At 30.8% G+C, this 23,749-nt stretch overlaps 2 protein-coding genes across 2 annotated transcripts; one reads left to right on the forward strand and one right to left on the reverse strand.

Moving 5' to 3' along the window:
* The first annotated feature begins 4,619 nt into the window (after positions 1 to 4,619).
* LOC109605329 (quinone oxidoreductase-like protein 2 homolog) lies at positions 4,620 to 6,002 on the forward strand. The gene is made up of 4 exons (XM_020021896.2): positions 4,620 to 5,043; positions 5,102 to 5,305; positions 5,356 to 5,534; positions 5,603 to 6,002. The coding sequence occupies exons 1-4, from the start codon at positions 4,669 to 4,671 to the stop codon at positions 5,883 to 5,885; spliced, it is 1,041 nt and encodes a 346-aa protein (XP_019877455.1). The 5' UTR covers positions 4,620 to 4,668; the 3' UTR covers positions 5,886 to 6,002.
* Positions 6,003 to 6,057: 55 nt separating this feature from the next.
* LOC109605325 (pancreatic triacylglycerol lipase) lies at positions 6,058 to 23,390 on the reverse strand. The gene is made up of 12 exons (XM_020021891.2): positions 23,227 to 23,390; positions 15,281 to 15,541; positions 13,265 to 13,419; positions 10,454 to 10,564; positions 10,037 to 10,189; positions 8,438 to 8,575; positions 7,836 to 7,923; positions 7,554 to 7,665; positions 7,335 to 7,435; positions 7,086 to 7,280; positions 6,701 to 7,031; positions 6,058 to 6,646 (listed from the first exon to the last, which is right to left on the reverse strand). Exons 2-12 carry the CDS (start codon positions 15,408 to 15,410, stop codon positions 6,517 to 6,519), a joined length of 1,644 nt encoding a protein of 547 aa, XP_019877450.1. The 5' UTR covers positions 15,411 to 15,541; positions 23,227 to 23,390; the 3' UTR covers positions 6,058 to 6,516.
* Positions 23,391 to 23,749: the final 359 nt, after the last annotated feature.

Genomic DNA, 23,749 nt, shown 5'->3' on the forward strand with positions numbered 1-23,749 from the left:
AAGACATCTGTTGTTTTAATATATTAAGGGCGGTAATGTACTTTGGGCACTTAATTGAACAACCGTGAAACATTAAATTTAAAAAACTTAAAGACTGTGCATGGTATAGAAAATTGTATATAAATAAATTCTATTTACTTAACTTAAGCATTTAGTTATTCCTTACCATCAATGTATATTTTGGAGTCGTGTAACTGCTATAGAGATTTACATTGTTTTAGTGTTTTGTTTAGATTGTTAAAATTTCCATTAAATTATGTAAGTAAAACGTTGGTGCTATAATGTAAAAATAAAAGCCTGGACTAATTTATTCATGTCAAATATCACATTACGCAAAAATATCTTGACTTTTATGATATTAACGTTTAAATTTATTGTTGAAAAAGGTTATTAAACAAGGTTTGGAAGAATTTAACACTGGACTATGCTCGCAGTTTTTTAAATGCCCAAACCACAAGCCTAAACGTGATTATTTAATATTCCAGTGAGGAAGAAAGTGGAAGCAGAAACTATGCGATTTCTGATTTCAATCCAGTCACCGACGTTCAGCAGAAAACAAAATTGGATGAGCACATATGTAGATGTGATACAGACATCACTGAAACAAATTGTTGCTGCAAATTACTTGGTTAACTCAGTATATTTTATTGGAGTGATTTTGGAATAAATTGGTTTTTTAATTAGGCATTTAATAAATACATATAGTTGCAAAAGTTATGCATCACCTAAAATCTTTATTAAACTAAATGATTATTAAAAATTAAAATTGCAATAGTAGAATTGTAATATCAAATTCAATTTATTGATAAGTGTTTATTGTTCAATGATTTTACAGTTGTTTTTATATATTATTCGCCTATTTTAAACATTAATTAATAATAGATTTAATTGAATGAATTGAATTTTTTTTAAATGCAGGATTTACACTAAATCTAATTACTTCTTCATTTCTATATAAAAAAACTGTTGTACCGTAAAAACCGAATATATTCAATGCACAAATATTTGTATAATTTTAATATACAGTCGAACTTCTATAAGTCGAATTTCGATAACATGAATTTTTGATAACTATTTTTTAATTTTACAGGTTTTTAAATATTATTTTTAATAAGTTGTGCACATTAACAATATCTTTTGTAATATCTAGCTTAAATCATATTTACATGATAAGTACACCTTTATAACTCTCTAGGTAGGTATTTTATTCATTAACTCAAACTCTTGATAACTCATGGTTCAAGTTATCGAAGTACGACTGTATTTTATTTTACAGTAATGGTCATATATAAAATATTACCACAATTTAAATAAACTATACATACAATATAATATTTTACCTACGTTGTACTGCTGTCAGCAGGATATATTTTACAATTCAGCAAACAATAATTGTCCTTCGTGCCCTGACAAGATATCACGCCTCCCACTGCACCTAACAACAGTAGGGGGTGGGTATTCCATTGTCACCTCATTTAAGTCAGTTTCCGTACTTACCGGAAACTGGTCTACTTGTGGATGATCGATGGATGCCACGGTGTCTTGTCGAATTTTTGCAACGGGGGTTTCATGACCCATTCCCATTGGGTGCACGTTGGAGTACTTATTCGTTTGCAAAATTATTTTAATAATCTTTCATATCGAGTACTCCAACGTGTAGGGAAATGGCCCCTTCTTATAAAATCAAACAAAATTTTCTCGCATCCATAATTTTATTATTATTTGTTTTTGGATTATCCTGCTGGGCGAGCAGCTAACTGAGGAGCCACTGGGAGCGCTTTCAGCTTGTCATTCCACTCTGGATCTTTTTAAATATTTGCCCCACAAACTACAGTTAACAAAATAACAATACTACAATACAATAACAAAAAACACATTAAAGTTTACAGTTTTTTATACAATTTGATTTGCATATTTGTCACAATTGTCAATATAATCATAATTTTAGTACACCATTGTGTAAAAAGGACCCTGATGTTATATGTAATCTGACTAAATTTCAATTAATTTTAAAATCATGTGGAGGACTAATTTTTATCATAATTACAGTAGTATAAGTTTTATATAATCGAACAAAATTTAACATTTTTTTCAGTATATAACATGACTAACAAATAGTTGGTGTTTGGTGCAATAATTTGTTCAGATATACAATGTTCGTTGTGATTTCAAAAACTGTTCCATTAAATTTTGGTTGCACTATATGTCTTCTTTTGGTACTCCTTAAACTTATGAGTGGTTTTAATTATCGATTAGGTACTAATTTTTACTGGTACACTTCGATGATTTTTTGACAACCAATTGTCCACAAAGTCGAACGAATCTTAAATAGCTGAGAATAAAGTCCCCGGATTCTTCGGTTTTAGACTCACCCTGATAGACAGGTAAGTCCAAGTATTGAAGTTTATGATGGGGTTCTACATTCTTGCAAAAACAGCCCAATTCGTCTTAAAATTATTGTCTGAACACAATAGTTCTTACTATTTCAGTAAAATTTACATCAACGTTAAAAAATATTGGATCAGGTTATTTTCTTATAAATATACTAATAAATAATTTATAAATAATTAAAAAGAATATTAATATTTGATAGTTATGTTATGTCTGTGAAAAACGACGCATGAGGTCGACAACATTCAGTCGTTCCAGATGATTTTGATCCAATGTCATTGCATGACAGAAACAGCATGGGGAAGTTTAATTCGATTTGATCACTTTGACTGTAACATTTTTCATTTTTTGTGATATCGAATATTATTTCTTTCGGAAATATTACTTTTCTGAACTGTTACTAAAGGCACTAATTAGGAAATTTACTATAACCGAAAATAGAAAAAAAATATAGAATATCTGTGGCACTTGATGTACAGCGTAGCATGCAAACTGTGTCAGTTTATAAAACGCACTGTATTATAAATAAACATTAAATGCCACCTACATTGTGTCAACAAGTGTAGGACAAATCCATTGGTTATCCTGCAAATCAGCGTTATAGCGATTGTTCAGGACATTCGCCGTATGTGCTTTTACCCCCTCATTAATACAGCCAATTGCTGCATTGATGTGGGGCATTCCATCCAACATTTCTTTTAGATTATAGTTTGTTTTCATACATATGAAACGGAAGCTAATTTGCAAGAAATTGTTGCTGAAGTTCTGTGGTAAGAGGTTATGCCATTAGAACCACTCAAAGCACATACATTTGGGGAACGGGGGCTCCGACTCTAGTGGCTGAGTAGTGAGTGCACGGCGGAGTACTTATTAATGTGCTTAAAGCGTAGTCGCTATTTAACCAGCTATAGATAAGGGAAGCACTTCGTTGTGTTGGGCCCCCTTACTATATAATTAAACAAAATTTCACATATTTAAAATGGGATATGCAGTTTCAACGACCACAATCTATTATATTTCATATATTTACAATGACTTTAAAATATTTCTATTTGTGATCGAATGACTGTTAATATGAATTAAACTACCGACAAAGGGGATATTGAAAGTTCGGTTAAAAGGAGGAAAGACTAACAAAAAATTAACGTAAATTTATAACTATATTTTGAAAAATGGTATCTTGTAAGCCACCTCTAGCAGCATGGTTCCTTCGTATTAAGATGTCAATCAGTCTTGAGAAATATTGTCTCAGGTTTGAGGTAAGGCATCCTGTAACTGCAGAAGTGTGATAGTAGCCAGTTCATCAGTATCTAACGCCCTTTGAATGACGTCCCACATATGTTCGATGGGATTCAGGTCGGGTAACATCGATGGCAAAGGAAGATGCAAAATTTCAAGTTCCCTGATCGTGTTAAGAACACTTTGGGCCCTTTGAGACCGTGTGTTGTCTACAACAGGAATATCGCTTCTACCTCTTTAGAAATGCCACCCCAAAGCTTTATCAAGTCATCTCTAAAAGCTTAAACTTGGAAAAATCCGCGATGCCTTGCCCCAAGATGGATCCACCTCGTTGTGGTCCTGGGGCTCAGTACCGCTCCACAAACCAGTAGCAGTGGGAAGCTAACGGATCTGACCCAGGAAGGATAATCCTTCTCCAGGAAAACCTAGTGTCTTCCTCAGATTGGTCTTACTCTTTCACACTCAGTTGACAGGGGCTGGCATCTTTGCCAGCCTTACGCCTTCTGGTTCGGCACCCGCGTATATGCCTTACTTATACGTCTGTCTTTTGGCTATGATCTTCGGGATCGGTGCCCGGAGGGGTTTTCCGTCTTTTATAAGACTTTCCCTTTTCAATATAAAAAAAAAAACGTGATGCTTTGGTCTCGGATTTCTTGGCCTCCACATCCTAATTCATTATGCAACCTACACCTGGACATGGCAGAATAGGGCACGGCGTTCCATTCGGCCACCCAATGTTGCCTGTCTCGCGCCCACCGTACCCTGTCTTGTCGGTAGCGATCAGTGAGGAGTACTCTTCTAAGTGGTCTTTTAGACCAACTTTGTGAAGTTGTTTTACAATGGTTCTAACAGATATTATTCTACTAGTGGCGGCGTGGAATTGGTGAAGTATCTGGGAGCCCGATATTGTGGTGCTCCTAAGTAATCTAAATATGCAACCCAGATCTCACCTCAAATAAACACATCTTTAGTGAAATCTGAGACATTTGTCAAATTGCCAAGTTTGAGGTTAGGTCCATATAACCTAACAATTTCAAAATGAACGTTCTGCAAAGAAATGCCCGAAAACTGTGCAAATTCGCGGAAAATCTCCACAATCAGTCCCGATTAAAGGGCACGTTCAGGGCGGCCGTTTTAACCAAAAAGGGCGAACCCCTGTCAATCCAAGAACGACCGATCGAAAAACTCAAAAGCAAACAAGTAAGAGTGAAAGTCGCGTACGTTAGCGTGAATTCCGTCGATTGTCACAAGTTCAGGCATGGCGGGGGAGAATTGCCTTTCATCCCGGGTTACGAATTGGCCGGCGAAGTTATAGAAAAGGGCAAGGATGTGGGTAACGAGATAATACGCGTTGGTGAACGTGTGGCTGGTCTCAGTCTCATGCATTTTGGAGGATTCGCCGAACAGTGCATTGTAAAACCAACACAACAAGCCCAACTGACAAAGAATTATAAGCTTATGACTGTTGTAGTTGGATATCGATGATGTGTGGAGAATACCTGGAGATGTGGAGAGGAAAGATGCTGCCGTATTAGCTTATGGACACTCCACAGCCATCTACACCTTCTCAAAATTGTCCAATTTGAAAGAAAAAGAAAAGATTGTTATAAGTACTGGACCAGCAGGTATGGGTTTAGCAGCTGTGGATGTAGCAGCCAACATTTATGGAGCTAGTGTATGTATTTAACATTTACTACATTTATTATTGGATTATTCAAATGTCAGGTTTTAGGGGTTGTTGACAATGAAGCACTGGGTGAATTGGTGAGGGAAAGAGGAGCATTGTCAACATTCATTTTTAATTCTAATTTAGATAAAGAAGTGAAGAAAGCTACTGAAAATAAAGGTGTGAATATTGTATATGATGCTGTAGGTGATCATATGATGACAACTTTAAAAAACTGGTAAATTTACACCCCAATATTATTATTAATTCTTGCTAAAAATTTTTTGCTTTTTATGTTTTTTGTAGTGCGACATTTTGTGGCAAAATTTTCTATGCAGCACCCAACTTCCTTGAGACAATGTCACCACCACCACCACACACATTCTTTTCTATTGTAAGTTTAAAAGCATTAAGGGAGCAGAAAAGGAATTTATATAAAACTGTTGTGTCTGATACTTTGGAACTGGCTAATAATGGGTCAATTAGTGCTCACATAAGTGCTAAGTTTGAATTGGAAGATGTTAATAAGGCTATAGAATTTATTGAACAGAAAAAATGTACTGGAAAGGTTTTAATACACATAGATTAAGATAATAAACTTATTATTTAGTATTAATAACATAGTTTTATTATATATAACTTTAGTTATTTATACAATTAATTTTTGTTTAAGGAAAAGGTAAATAAACGATTGTTATTAAATTAAAGAAAGTTTTATTATAAAAAATATGTCACATATCACAATACTTAGCACATACTTAGGATTTATTGTGCTAAGAACAATATACAATGCAAATACCAATATCATGATGAAATAATTTGATGTTACACAATCACAATTTTAAATGATTAAATGTCTATAGAATATAAGTCAGATATTTTTTTTATAAACTATAATACTGTTTTTATTGTTTTGTGTGATTTTGTACTTATTTAACAACAATGATTATTAAATAACAATATAAATCTAACATCCACCACCTGTCATGTTTACATTTATAGGATATTGTTAGAAATAAGTTTGATGAAACTTGATCTATAACGCAATATTTAACATTGTATATTTTGTACTTTAAATAAATAATAAAAATACATCACAATTCAGACACAGTACACTTGGAAAAACGCAGTGATCATCCGACCCATCGTACGATTTAAGTGATGTAAGATCCGAAACCAGTCAGTATGACACAACAATAAATTTGCATCCATTGCGAATACTAGCTTTTGTCATATTTGTCCGAACTTCTACATCCATCCAAGAAAATCCCTCTTCCTCTGTTTGGAATGTCCGCATACTCTCTTTTCCCTTTTGAGCACAGTCTTTTTGTGAACTGAGCATCCCTTTTGCTGTAAAAAATAAAGTAGAACTTTAATTGGATTTAATAATTGTTGGGTATTTACCCTCTGCCGGGAAGTTCCATTTCATCAACCATCACGCTTTTAACGTACAGGTGATCGTTGCACCAAAACAGACACAACGTCCTAGGCTCGAGCACGTTCATGTCGTACTCCCAGTTCAGTTCGATTTTTCGCACCGTCCCTCCCAGGTCTACGGGGTGTGATATCACAGTGGTGTACGTGGTACCGTGTTCCAATTTAGTATCACCGGACGGCGTCAGGTCTGCGTGGATAACGCCAGACGGACTGTACAACGAGGCTTTCACGAAACCCTGCACCCACGTTTCGGCCAGGCCAGGTTTAGCCAACTCCACGCTTATTCTGTACATGCGATCTAAGGGGAAGTTTGTTAAATCGTTTACTTGTTGATGATATTTCAGTCACTTACGGCAATACGGGTACTCTCTTCCGGTCGTCAGGAAGTACTTAGCTCCGACCGTGTCCTGCGGTTTGACGGGGGCGACTTCGTTTTCAATTCCGGGCGTGCTATCCGCGTGGTACCCCATGATGGCGCAATTTGCACCCGGTTTACACGTGAAGCACTTGCCCGACATGAACTGGTTGAAACCCGAGCACTGATGAGCTGTAATTTTATTCAATGAATCATGTTGTTACGGAGTGCAAGGGGGAATTGTACCTATGTAAGGACATTGGGTGTTGATGCTGTCAATGAACAGTTTTATGGCTCGTACGTGGTTGCAGGCCACAAGCACCCTGGAAGCTTCTTCCAAGCCGTCCCTGTCGGAATATTCCGGTAATTTCAGCTGTTTTATGTAATAATTTGGTTGCGCAATATTTATAACTAATAATGTACGTAATTAAACGGCGCAAGTGGAAAATTATTTAGTCTGCTTACCTAATAAGTGTCAACGGTACTAAAGGGGTTTGCGTAATGTCGCAACCTGGCTGTTCTTTACCGTTGTTCGGATAGAAATCCAAGTGGCCGCAGGGCTGGGACATTCCGTAACCTAAATTAAAATCAGGCGGTTCAATTTTCAGTTAATTAACGAACGAATATCATATCATAATATTTATGGGTGTCGTCCGGAATGAATTGGCGCCATCGTGTGGCGCTCAAACTCTTTTGCCCCGCGGTCCGGCGCTTGCTACGTAACAATTATAATTAATAAGGCCCTACCCAAAAAGAATATGCCTTTTCCGTCCGTGTGGATGACGTCGACCAATTCCGCGTCGCTCGGGTCCAATCTTACGTGTGCCGGCATGCCCTGCGAACATACAAAAATAAATAAAAACACGTGAATCACTGGGAATGCATCTCGTCCGCGCCGATATTCGCAACAAGCGCAGGAATGTGAAAGTTATTCAAAACCGTAATGCCTATTATATAATCGTAAATAAAAAGTATAAATATGGATTCGGCGGACGCGAACTGGTTCCAACTTCGTAATTTCTACATTTATCATTTTAAAACTTTTCAAATCTACAATTATAAACAGTTTATGCCGGCTAATGTGGTCTGAAGTACTTTTTTTATTACGCACAAACATGGCATTATGTTTTTGACGTACACAAATCAACAATTATTAACGTGCGAATCAATTATTTATTACGTAAGAGGCTTATGTTAATTCTAATTCATTAGTACGAAAAATCAACTGTTATTAATGTCTCCTTATGAATTTTCCACAACAATACACCCAAATCACATGCATACAGTGAAAGTAACCGAACATTATTGCACAATACCATCTTTAACAACGCACAAGTTGTATGACTTACCTGGAAATACGGTTCGGCAGGGTCCAACCCAGTTATCCTCCCCAAACCGGGTACTAAAGATCCTGCGTATCCTGCGGTGTGGGCACCCAACGAGTGTCCTATGATGTGCACATCTCTCGCATCGTAGTCGTGTTTTTTCTAAAAACATTGTCGAGTTAATAATAATGAAAGTGGCGACCGATATTCGGAAAAAAATCGAACTAGGAAGGAACTGGTCGAGTTAATGACATTGTTAGTTGGGACGGACATTTTTTTCGTCGTGTCCTTTCACTCGAGAAAGACACGAGCCCAATTTAAATTGCAATTTCCATCCGTACGTTAAATTAATTTTTCGAAATTGCAGAATAGAATCCGTTTACGTTAATTATGTTTAATTTTTGTCGCACTTTCATTTGGCATCGTCGTTAAATAAAATTAAGTGGGGCAGTTAATAATAAAGAGATCATTAGAAACTACGTGCGTTTCTTTTGACGCAAAGGACTGACAATAATGAGACATTTTTTATTATTGTCATCTATTAAAATTAATTAAGCATTCAAGTACTTCGGATTGTAACAAATTGTTATATAAAATTTGTGTGGTGCATCAAAAACAACGATACTTGCAACACAGATATCTAGACCGTGTAACGAATAGCTCTCGGTTTACAATTTGTTATTTAATAATGTGTTGCGGGCATGTTTTCTTGTAAAAAAAAGGAAGATTGTCGATGTGTGGACTGATCTGCTCCGCTTTCACGTCTCCACATCAACACTTGAAACGGGTTCTGTTCAAAGAAGCCCTGATTAGATGTACGTGCAGAATTTATCCGACGACACACTTTTAGAACTTTTACATAACGTATTCCGAAAATCGATGAAAGTCACATTTGGCGATTTAAATGGGTCAATGGCGAATAAATCAACGTCCAGTTGAACGGAGGATTAACTATCGAGATGCAATATACTATTCAGAGTCTTCCTTGTTACAAAATGTATTTTTATTATCTGTGAAAGTGCACATCTTTAGAATAATAACGTTCGCAACTTGCGTAATGTTTCTAGATTTATTCTTAATTCTTATATCAAGGAAATACATCGGACAACGCATTAAACAGATATTAAAGCGCAAAAAATCGGTTTAATTGCATTGAAATGATCATAACACATAATGCAATTACATAATTTCTGGCTATGTAATGTGGTCAGATTTGTCAGCAACAAAAAAAATATATATATATATATATCTCCAATACGGTTATGTGATTAGTCAAGTAGTTTATAGGAGTTTAAAAACTTAGAAATCAACTTCTTCAATCAAATTCGAGAGGAAAATCTGCATTTTGCATAATTAATTATTTTGCTATCAGTTAAAGGCGCTTTCTACACAATGTCAAAACTGATATTTAGCTTGTTTATTATCATTAATTGATTAAAACATTATTAATTTACATTTCCATTAACAATACAAGTTATTAACATCATTAACGCTTTGTTTCTTGGATTATGTAGTATTCAAATTTTGAATTAGCATAAACTTCCTTGTTTTGTTATCAAATTTTAAAGTGAAATCGATTTTAAATCGATTTAAAACCCTTTCTAAAACCACCGATTGACTTACAACTAAATAATTGATGAGATGGGCGATTTCTAACCCGACCAATCTGGTGTTGGCGGTTGCTTGGGTGTAAAGGGGCAAACTTCCACCAGCCCAATCGACCACTACGACGTTCACGTCGGCGGCTTTCAGCAATTCGTCTCGCATGTCCCCAACCTGCAAAGCGAAAATCAAAAATTAATGGAAAAACGAAGTAATTTCAAAGTGGTGGGTGATGGGAATTTATTGCAGGAAATCAGATGCGACGGTGAATATCAGCAATTATTTCACACTTTCATTGCGCTCTGCGACTTCCTGTAACCGTCTCTCTCTCCCCGGTGTCATATTTATGGTAAGATCGATAACAAAATAGCTATTCTCAACTTACCAGATGTCGGGTGAATATATTCTTTTACGTTTATCCTAACTGGCTCCACTTACCCAATTGGAAAGCGGCGTGTCGATGAATCCGTGTATGATGAACTTCGTCTTTTTCTCTATGCTAAAATTGGACTCATTTATCGACTGGTTCGACGCCTTTATCAGCTGACCCTGAAACGGAACGGCAATGATCAAAAACCCTGAGAAGGAATGCCCCGGCTTTAATTTTACAATTAGTCCGATCGCCATTCGAAAGTAAAAGTAATAACACGAGGAAGTGTTCAATTTCTACTCGAATGGATACAATACGGTACCCATTACATTCCAAATCGGCCGTCTTTATCTAGTTGGTTGAGTATCAAATCATCTGCAGCTTTGCAACTCTTGTATCATTCAAAACGATGTTACGTAACGTCAGCGTTGATAATCATCATCTTCGGGCCTAATTCGAGTTACTGTGCATATTCGTAAGTCAATGAACCCGAAGACTTTGTTTATGTTATGTTATTGTTGCCTTTATATGGAGAATTTTTATTATTGAGTGCCAACTAGTTTTGATTGATGCAACATTGCTTACGCTGGGAAAATAACCATACACTAAAATTCGGTACTTATAATAAATATTAGGTACCGGAAATAGTACTTCACGTTTTAACGTTTAGCTATAAAATAACGTAACTTTCATATAATAACTGTTATTCAACAAAGTAATCACCATTATAATAAGCATTTTACGAGCCAATTTATGCTTAGAGAAAAAAATGCTTTGTTGGAACAGAAGAAATGATCAGCCTCAGTTCTGATCTCCTCTTCAAATTGTTTGTTAGGTAAAAAATAGGACAACTAAAGTATCAGGATTATACCGTATTTAATATTTTGAAACTTTCTTTATGTCTTTAAGGTGACATGAGGTCTTGTATTGTCATGAAGGAGCAGAATGCTTTTGCTATTGAATAAAGAATCTTGAGTTTTTCTTGAACTTGATCAATTTGCCAGTATATAATTGCATTGATCGTTTGGTCTGGAAACGAATAAACATGGATAAAACACCATTTAGTCATCAAAATTTTAGACTTAGGGTACTGTTCCATCAGCTTTATCCCATTGTCCAGACTGGCCAGAATTGTCGTAATCTATCCATTTTTAGTCACAGTAACAATATGATCAATAAAAGGGCTCATATGCATTGTGAGCAAGGACACAATTATCGTTGACAACCTCTAATTTTTTATTCCCATCTTATTTTATGTAGAATCCATTTGTCCAATTTTTTTATGAAATATATTGCATGAAGTTTCTTTATAATGGTTGAATCATTGCAGTTTAATGACTGGTCTAATTCCAGACGTGTTGCACGAGAATTTTGCACGTGATGTTGCTTAATTTCTTCGTTGGTGAAGGTTTCAGGACGACCTTAACTTTGTTCATCTTCAATGATTTAATTTCACTTTTAAACCGACGAAACCATAAATAAAAAGTCATATATGAATAAAATTTATAACCAATCGAAAAAATTTAGGTTTTTTTCGAAAAATTATTGGAAAAATTAATCATTTTAATCATTTTATTAATAAGTTTTCTCCTTAATTGCACAATTTTAAAAGTTTTTTAGTCCTTTTATAGGTTTTGAAACTAATTTTTATCAAAAGTCATATTTCTATTTTTTACGTTGTTTTAAACTGCTTTTTGAACCACTTTTTCACTACAAAAATTTAAAAATAATGGGATAATATCTAATAATTATGAAAAAACTAATTGTTGATAATTCAACCTAAAATATATAGACAAAACAAGCTACATTACAAGATCAAAATTCTTCACTGTTTTTCAACTATTGTTTACTTAAATTGTACTACTACGACATTTTTTGATTATAGAAAAGGTTTCAAGACGACCTTGGCTTTGTTCATCTTCAATCATTTCATTGACACTTTTAAACTGACGAAACCATCAAAATGGAATTTATAAATATCCAGAATATTATTAATTTGTGACATGCACAATTTAATTTTTTTTGGATAAACTTTAGTTAATGAGTTTGTTGTTTAACAGTGTAACTTTAAAAGATTTTTAGTAGTTTTATTGTTTTTTATTATAATTTCTACAAATTTATTTGAACCACCTTTACATTAAAAAAGAAATGGGAAAATTTCTTATGAATATGAAAAAACTAATTGCTGATGATCCAATATTCAAACAAAACAAGTATAGGATATTTTCCAAAATTTGCTATATTGCAAAGTCAAAATTCTTCACTGCTTTTCCATTATACTTTTTTAATATCTTTTATAACATTTTGAACAACCGTTTCATTACTGAAAAGTTCCTTAATTTTGTTCATCTCCAATGTTTTCATTGTCACTTGTATATCGATGGAACCATAAATAAATGAAAAAAATGACTGTTCTTTTAATTTGAATTCCTCATAGTTATATATTACTGAAAAGGTTTCAGGACAACCATGACTTTGTTCATCTGCAATGATTTTATTGACAATATGAAAAAAACTAAATGCTGATGGCCTAAAATATTCAGACAGATAATATGATTTTTTCCAAAATTTGCTACATTATAAAGTCAAAATTCTTCACTGCTTTTCCATTATACTTTTTTTAATATCTCTTATAACATTTTCAACAACCGTTTCATTACTGAAAAGTTCCTTAATTTTGTTCATCTTCAATGTTTTCATTGTTACTTATATATCGATGGAACCATAAATATATGAAAAAATGATAAATCATATATAAATAGGAATTATGAAACCGCTATTTTTAGATAAATATTTGGGATCTCAAACGATTTTTGTCATTTAAAAATTGAAATAATTTAATATCAGTAGTAAATTATCAAAAAAGTCAATATTTTTACCTCGGTGGGATTGGACCTGGTGTAAAGTATAAACCTGGTGTTGATCACCGATCTGGGCAAGGGAAAAACGTTGAGCGGCCTGTTTATCAAATGGTACCAGCTCCGCGTGATGTTCAAACATCCCAGCTCGTCGTAGCATCTTGACTCGTTCTCGACTGCAAAATTAATAATAATAATTCATTCCTTATTGGCCGTGGACACGTTTTCTACATCATAAAAACCTTAAATGTGTTTATTATTGTTATTATTTCAGCTCTCTTCGTCGGAGAGAGAGTTTTATTAAAAGGTTTAATTGCCAATATTCAAATTTAATGTAGGCTCATTTCACGCTCCACATTAACAACGTTTTAGCTGTTGCTATTATATTAGCTGTAAAAAAACGCAACACGCAGAACGCATTCAGATATTTTCTTAAAATTTGGTATACAAGTACCTTTTGAAATAATAAATGATTAAAATTTGTGTAAATTGAAATATGTACTTAGTTTTTGTCACAATGTGAGTAGTGTAACACAATGTTGGCAGCAATAGAGTAAAGGGGGCAGAGGAGATAGAGCAGGAGGTTCAGGTAGATCAGAGCTACCGTCGTCTTAGAATATTGGTACTAAGGAACAGGATGAGTTCAACGCGGATGATTGCTGATGAATTTTTTGGTAGACTCATTGGTATTCCATCTATTTACCTCCATATAAGGTCTTTTGGCCTACGAATTTATCGCCCTTTTTTGGACTTGCTTCTACCAGCAAACCATAGACGCCAACGTAGTGATTGGTGTATGGAACGTCAAGAGTGGGATGAGGAATGAAATCACATTGTGTTTAGTGATGAATCATGCTTTTGCTTGGGCATGCACGATGGTTATGTGTTAGTAAGACAGCGACGTGGAGAAAGACGTGATCCTCTCTTTGCTGTGGAGAGTCTTATTCATAACATTATGGGTTTAATGGTATGGGGTGCTATTGCTTATAGCAGCAGGTCACCGTCAGTTTTCATTAGTGGCAATATGACGTCCTAGCGATAAGTGGTTGACGATTTGAAACCTTATTTTCATCCCTACATAAAAAGAGATCTCAGACTAATTTTTCAGCAAGATAATGCCCATCTACATATTGCCAGGAATACATTAAACTTCCTAGAAGCCTCCCAAGTAAATTTACTGCCTTGGCCACCCAGATCTTCAGACCATTCCCCAATCAAACATGTGTGGGATATGATGGGGCGACTCTTAAGGAATTTACACCTTCTCCACGGACTCTTAATGAACAAAGACGTCAGATTCAGTTTGTGTGGAATAAGATATCACAAGCAAATGTCGATAATCTCATCACAACGTATCAATAAATGTCTTAATTAAAGAGAGGGTGCGACGCATTATTGGCTTCTGACAATGTATACTTTTGTATACTTATTATTTTCTTGTTTAATTTTTTAATCAATTATTATTATATCCAGTCAGTGATCATCTGAAACGATTGTGTTGTTTATTGTGAGCGATCAATTAAAACGTTTTAGAATCGGACAATCACCAATTAAACGTCCCGGTAGGAAATAAAAGACAGGAAATTGTTAACTGTCAATAATTCTCATTATTAATTGCTACGAATATCAGCAAATAATGCGCAGCTCGTATGTTTCCAATCGTAAAAATTAATTACGCGTACATTATTAATTTTGTAGTGTGGCGCAATAATGTTGTTAAGATGCTGATGAGGTTTTTTTAGTTTTTAATAAAACTGCAACACGTTGAAGAATTTCACAACGAAACGTTTGGGCCGTTGATATTTGATGGACGATTGGATTTTCGATGCTAATGTCATCTTGCCCAACAACTGAAGAAAGTCCGCACTGCAAGACATGTTTATTAAGTAGTGATTGGCTTTTTTATCGGTTATTGTTAAACGAGGTCAATTATTGGCGTTCAGTTTGCCGGTGTCAAATTACAAATACACGTGCACATTTCATTTGGTTTATTACAACGTTTTTGTGGTTTAGGGAAATATTAAATCATAAACTTACATGGTAGCCAGGGGATGGAAACTTCGATTTTGTCTGAACGTGCCCAACTGAAGGTGTCGAGAATTCCGGCGTTAACAACGTTCGACAGCGAAACCACGGCGCACAACACCAGTACCTTAGACAGTCCCATCGTACATAAAACGTCCAATTAAATTACAAAAAATTGCACCACACTAATCGACGAATCGACGTCCAATCCTGCGACAACTACAGAACAATCGGTCTTGTGAAAGCTATCGGTTGTGACATGCCTCTGATACCCTAGAAATAAAACGAAAATCAATTAAGTGCCATGCTAATTTAAGTTTTAATTAATGGGATTAACGCACGGATTTTTGTATTCCAAACGTATATCGCCTTGAAGACATCCAACTCAACATTTTTTAACGTTACGACAACAATTAGCCAGCCAATAACTTAATTAATCTAGTTAAAAAGTGCAACGGACGTTAATTGCACCACGATAATTATTTATTTAATAACAAGTTTTTACGGCCGGCCAATTATAATTAGTTATGTACGAAAATAACCGTTTTCCAACAGCTTTTCCATTTTCAAGCTCGAACCGTAATAAATACCTACTTTCCGATCGGCTCACGAGATAAACCAATCCGTTTTAATGTCTCTATTCATCTGAAAGATGCAACTTTCCACTTTGCGAGGGAAAAATGTCTAATCGACACGATTAATAATACATCATAACCGGAGCAAGGTTCGTCGAAACGTCGACTGGTTTACAAGAGACCGATTGCCAAATAAAAATTGTGCAAACTGTTCTTAAATTGCCGCCGTCGAATTAATTAACATTTTCCGAAAAATAATATTATTGAGAAGAAATTTTACGTCGTTAGCTAATGCGAGACGTGCTGTTTTTGTTGTCGAAGGCAAGGAAATCATTAATCGGTGTTATTTTTATTTATAGAAAGTGGAATTGCGCATAATGGAAATCTACAGTATAACGAAACTCATTCCATTGCACATTCAAGAAAAGTCGCGTACAAAAAACGAGTTGCCGTGTTGAAAAGTCAAAGATGTACGCCGGTTCAATCGCCCTGACATTAAATATCTAAATAAGGAGAAATAAGACATTTTAGTCAAAAAATAGGCGGAGACAATTGGTTTTAATTACTAAATTTAGATTTGGGGTCAATGTAAGCACAAGTACAGGTACAAGCACCCGCAGGGTTCATCATTGTAATTAAATTGTTGTACTAACGATTTTGTTAATAGGTTTAGTTTTTAATTATATACTTTTAGGAGGTTTTTGGTCGTTTTATTGTTTTTTTAAGTTAATTTTTAACAAACTTTACTGAACAGTCACGTCTTTGTTCTTTATGTTTATTTAAACAGCTTTTACAACACAATGAACAACTTTTTACCACAAAGAGCAATGAGAAAATTTCGAAACAATCGTAAAAATAATTATGATAATTTAACCTAAAATATCCAGACAAAACACCATCAACATTTTTATCAATATTTATTGATATAACTATCAGGTTAAATAATTTCCTCCTTTGTACAATTTTTCCACCACAGAAAATACTTAATTATCGATAATTTTTATTTTTCAATTAATTTTTTATGTTTATTTAAATACCTCTTCAAAATTTTGATTAACTTCACTACAGAAATTATAAAATAATACTAAAATATTTTGTTTCAAAAATTTGCTTAAAAACAAGCTGTCAAAATACTTCTTTGTCTTTTAGTTGATGTTTATATTTATTTCAAAATTTGCTGGATACTCCCAAATTAAAATAAAAATTCTTTTCAGTTTTTCAATTATCTTTTATGTATATTTAAGTACTTTTTCAACATTTTGTGTAACTTTTTTACTACAGAAATTATAAAATAATGCTATAACTTTCCAGCAATTGTAAAATACTAATTGACGATAGCTAAGCCTGAAGTACTCATACTAAATACATAGAACAAAATCATTTTTACCAAAAATTTGCTTAAAAACAAGCTTATCAAAATACTTCTTTTCTTATCATCAGATAAAATACAAATAATCACATCATTTTCATCAAAATTTGCTGGATACTCCCAAATCAAAATAAAAAATCTTTTCATTTTTTCAGTTATTTTGTATGTTTATTTAAATACCTTTTGTGCATCTTTTCCACTACGTTAATTATAAAATAGTACCCAGACTTCCCAACAATTCTAAAAAACTAATCGATGATACCTCAGCTTATAATACTCATACCTAACATAAATACTTAATCATTTATACCAAAAATTTGCTGAAAAGCAAGTTGGTTAAAATATTTCTTTGTCTTGATTGATCTTTATATTTATTTCATAACTATTTAACTCAATCTATCAGACAAAATACAGATGATCTCATTATTATTATCAATATTTGCTGTACACTCCCAATTCAAAACCAAAATTCTTTTCTGTTTCTTAATTGATCTTCTATGTTTGTATAAAACACCTTTTCAACATTTTATTCAATTTTTTCAGTACAACCTAAAATATTCATACTAAATACATACAATTACATCATTCATACTAAAAATCATATAATTTTCATTAAAATTTGCTGGATACTCTCAAATCAGAGCTCTTGTGTTTTTCAATTTTTCTTTTTTGTTTATTTAAACCCTTTAATACAACTTTTTAACTATCATTTTTACCAAAATTTGTTGGTATAACGTCTTTATGTTTACTAACAACATTTTATACAACTTTATCACTATAGAAATTAAAAAATAATACTAAAACTTCATGAAAATTGTGAAAAAACCAATTGACTATAATTCAACTCATTAGTATTCAGATAAAATACTAACAGTCACATAATTTAACAAAATTGAAAATATTTAATGTTTTTATTTTATTTTATTTTATTTTAAAAATATTTATATACTATAAATAATATTTTAATGGTTTTATATTTTTAGAATATTTTATATATTTGATTTTTATATTTAATAAAATTAAAAACACATTTAATTTTATCATATTTAATATTTGTATTCAGATTTTTAAGAATATTTATATACTATAAATAATTTTTAATTAAATTTACTATATACTTTCAAATCAAACTTCTTGTGTTTTTCAATTTTTCTTTTATGTTTATTTAAACCTTTTTATACAACTTTTAAACTATTGAGGTGAACAATTTCTCAACAGTTAAAAAAAAATAATTAACTTATTATACCTCAGCAAAAAAATTATCTTCACAAAACCGAGTCACATCATTTTTACCAAACTTTGTTAGTATAACGTCTTTATGTTTATTATCAACAATTTGTATATATAACTTTATCACTATAAAAATAAAAAAATAATACTAAAACTTCACGAAAATTATGAAAAAAAAAACAGTTGACGATAATTCAACTCAAAAGTATTCAGATAAAACACTAACAGTCACATAATTTAATAAAATTGAAAAAAATATTTAAATTTATCATCTAATATTTTTATTTAGATTTTTAAAAATATATTATACATAATTTTTTAATAGATTTTTACCACTCATATTTTTAGATTTTAGTTTATTATTATACATAATTGTTTTTCTCATATTTTATTAAATTGAAAAAATATTTTTTTACTATGTTTAATATTTTTATTTAGATTTTTAAGAACATTTATATACTATAAATAATTTTTTAAATATATTTTTACCATCATATTTTTATACATATTAGTTTTTTATAATTTTTCTCATATTTAATAAAAGTGAAAAAATATTTGATTTTATCATATTTAATATTTTTATTTAGATTTTTAAGAATATTATACTACTATAAATAGTTTTTACTGGATACTCTCAAATCAAAGCTCTTGTGTTTTTCTTTTATGTTTATTTAAAACTTTTTATACAACTTTTAAACTATTGAAGTGATCAATCAATTAACAGTTAAAAAAACTAATTAACTTATTATACCTCAGGAAAAAATTTATCTACTCACATCATCTTTATCAAAATTTGTTGATACGTTTATTATCAATATTTTATAACTTTGTCACCACAGACATTAAAAAATAATACTAAAACTTCTCGAAAATTGTGAAAAAACCAGTTGACGATGATTCAACTAAAAAGTATTCAGATAAAACACTGACAGTCACATAATTTTTATCAAAATTTTCTAGTTCTGTCACATAAAAATTCTTCTTTCATTATTGTGTTTTTAATCTTCATCATTCATAAAACTTTTTCACCATATAAATGAAAAAACCGTGATAAAATTTCTCCACAACTGTAAAAAAAACTAAATGACGATTATTCAACTTAAAATATCCAGACAAAACACAGACAGTCACATCGACTTTGTTACAGAATAGATCACACTTTCTCTAATCTCAACCTTGCGAATGTTTCTCGCGTGTGTCTCCAAAGGACGGATATGAAATTCTCCAATATCGCCATGTTGAACTTGAGCAACACGCGGATATTAACGTCATTAACATTGACATTGGTGAGGTCGGATTTTAGACAATTTTTTTTGTTTAATTTCTTTTTAATATCAATTTGTTTCTTATACATTTGTGCGACATTGACACTGTTCCAGTACCGATTATTTGTAAGCGCTGCACTTTTTCGATTTTGCAATCGTATAATTAGCGATTAATTATTCTTGTGACGGCACATTGCATTGATGACTTAATATAGACAAAAACAGAAAGTGCGAGTCAATCAGTCGGAGTGTTTATAAAGATTTACTCTTGTCCACTCGTGGACATTTATTTAAGTGACTAAATTCAATTATGCAACTGGTTACAAAATTGATTACAGTAATGAACACATGCATATGGTTATTTTACGCATTAGAAATTGATTTGTTGTAACATTTGTGTTTAATACAGGTCGACTGGTAACGCAAAAATGAAATCGCGAATTCGTTTATTAATTCATTGATTCATCCATTCACATTCTTTTTACTATTAATTGCCTTTGGGTGCAGTAAAAGGCTGATTTTTTGTTTACGATCCCACATTTAGGTTTGTGTTTATTAGAAAGTACTTAGTACTTAAATTATCACACGTTTTAAACTGCGAAACACGTTTTAAGACATTGCCTCCAATTAGAGTTTACGAGTAAAAGTGCAATTATTCGTTTTATTAATAAACGTGCAATATTAAAGTGAATTTTTGAAATGATCTTCGCTCATTAGAATATCACCGTGTTTGAAATAGTTGTCAATTAGCAAAAGGAAAAGGTGGATTTCTAAAGCAAGCAAATTTTAGTCAGATTTCCAATATTTGTTTCTAGACAGAACTTATGAAATAGTGTACTTTAGGTCAATGTTATTGTTGTGCAACAATACGAGAATCGATAAAAAAATTTCACTTTTTATAATTATTTTCAAGTCATCATTAAAAACTCATTTGTTTGAGGTTTATTTATTGTACTTTTACACGTGAATATTACAAACAATATCTACATATTAATGATATCATTCAAAAGAAAACATTTATTTTTTTTGATTTGTTTATTTATTTTTTTGCTCGAATTACAATTTTTAGTACATGTGTAATAAAATTAATTTTCTTAATAATAAATTAAAATTAGAGAAAGCTATTGTTTTGCAATTAAATATATAAATTTTCTTGAACATAAAAAGATACAGAATAAAATAATAATGTTGAATTGTTGAAATGAATTGATTTTTTTTTGATGAAATTAAAGAAACAAGAAATTCTACGTGATTTATTTTTTAATTTACAACATACATTATGTTCCACTATTAGATTTTTTAATTAACTTTTTATTTAAAAGATTAAATATTTATAAATAATTGTTTTAATAGATTTTTACCACTGTTAATTGATTTAATTTTTCTCATATTTAATAAAAACAAAAAAAAATTATTATATTTAATATTTTAATTAGATTTTCAAGAATATTTATTTATATACTATAAATATATTTTTTAATCAACCACCCTTATATTTTTATATAAAAATTAAATTATAATAATTAATTAAAATAAATTAAAAATTATCAAATAATAATAAATTAATAAATTTTAGTCATATTTAATATAATTGAAAAAACATTTAATTTTATCATATTTAATATTTTTACTTAGATTTTAAGAACATTTATGTATCATAAATATTTTTTTAATAAATTTTTACCTCTATTTATATTTTTAGAATATTTTTATATATATTTGTTTTTTATAATTTTTCTTAATAAAATTGGAAAAAAAAGTTGAAAAAATATTTAATTTTATAATATTTAATATTTTTACTTTGATTTTAAGTATTTATGTACCATAAATAATTTTTTAATATTTTTTTACCATTATTTATATTTTAAGAATATTTTGTAAATATATGTTTTTTATATTTTTTCTTATATTTAATAAAATTGAAAAAAACAAAGTTGAAAAAATATTTAAATATATCATATTTAATATTTTTATTTAGATTTATACGACTATATACATTTATATACTATAAATAATTTTTTAATAGATTTTTACGACTATTTATATTTTTAGATTTTTAGAATATTTTTATATATTTTAGTTATTTATAATTTTTTTTATATTTAATAAAATTGAAAAAATGTTTAATATTATTATATTTAATATTTTTAATTTTAGATTTAAACATTTATATACTATAAATAATTTTTAACAGATTTTTAACACTTATAATATCACATTTAATAAAATTGAATAAACCTTTATTATTTGTAATTAATATTTTATTCAAAAATATTTATTTACAGTAAATAATTCTTTTAGTAGATTTTTACCACCGATATATTTTTAAATTTTAGAATATATTTATATATATATATATATATATATATATATATATATATATATATGTATATATATATATATATATATATATTAGTTTTTTATAATTCTTCTCATATTTAATCAAATTGAACAAACATTTGATTTTATCATATTTAATATTTTTATATAGATTTTTAAGAAAATTTATATATTATAATTTTTTTAGATTTTTCCAAATCTTATATTTATGGATTTTTAAATTATTATATATATTTTTATAATCTTTCTCATATTACAAGTTGAAAAAATATTTAAATTCATCATATTTAATATTTTTACTTAGTTTTTCCTTATTTACTTTGGTTAATTATTCTTATATTTAATAAAATTGAAAAAACATTTAATATTTTTATTTAGATTTTTAAGAACATTTATATACTGTAAATAATTTTTAATAGACTTTTACCACTCTTATATTTTTAGAATACTCTTATATATATTTGTTTTTTATAATTTTTTTCATATTTTATTAAATTGAAAAAACATACTATATTTAATATTTTTATTTTTTATTTTTAAACTTTTATATAATATATTTATATATACTTATTTTTTATCTCTCATTTAATAAAATTGATAAAACTTTTATTATTTGTATTTAATATTTTGTTTAGATCTTCAAAAATATTTATATACATGTAAATAATTCTTTTAATAGATTTTTGCCACAGATACATTTTTAAATTTTAGAATATGTTTATATACATTTGCTATTATATTTTTTATTGATTGAATAGACAACATATTTTTTATATTTAATATTATTATTTAGATTTTTAAAAATATTCATATTTCTATAAATAATTATGTTGCTTTACTTTATATTTACTAAAGAAAATCTTTAGTAAATATAAATAAAATAATAATAAATATTTAGTTTTATGCAACCTTTTTCGTATAAGAAAAAAAAAATCTTTTATTGTTTTCTAAAAATATTATATGTTTATTTAATTTATTATGAATATCTTTTACCTAAAAAATATTTTGATAATATTTTTCTTCAAATTATAAGTTGAAGAATATTCCTTTAATCACCCATATCTTAACAATATCAGTGACGTACAAAATGCACTTCAATATCAGTATTCGATTGATTAGTCGATTCTTAAACATTTATTTAACAAATAACTAATAGTAAATTAATAAAAAAGCACATACCGGAAAACAATAAATCCACGTGCACCTTTCGAAAGTCAGACAGCACAGGCCGCGACCGCGTATCAACAACGACTGAAGACTGCAGGAACCGGTGCCGAAGAATCTCGCCGAGAACTTCCTCCACCAAACGACCGTTCTTGCACCGGTCCGATTACTGACCTACTCACGATGGACCCGTTCCCTTGCCAAACACGACGAACGTAAACAAACCGAAAAACCGACTACGACACCGGCATCACCGACTGTTTTGGCCTTTCTCGTTCGCGGACACATTCGCGAGTTACACAAGTCGAAAAACATATCGGGTTATGCAAGGAAGAAATTCATGGAAAGCTTTCTCTGCGACCGTCAATTCCAAGTTGACGCGCGCGAGTTTTGCCTAGGTTTCGGCTAGATCTGCTGCATCCAGAATCGTCGGTGGGTTGCCGTTAGATGAGGGCATGCATCTGGAAAGGAAGTACATGACCAATTCGAAATGGAGAAGTTTTAAAGGTCTTCAAATACTATTATTAAAGGAAAATGG

This window comes from Aethina tumida, chromosome 5 (genome assembly GCF_024364675.1).
Source record: "Aethina tumida isolate Nest 87 chromosome 5, icAetTumi1.1, whole genome shotgun sequence".
Taxonomy (NCBI): domain Eukaryota; kingdom Metazoa; phylum Arthropoda; class Insecta; order Coleoptera; family Nitidulidae; genus Aethina; species Aethina tumida.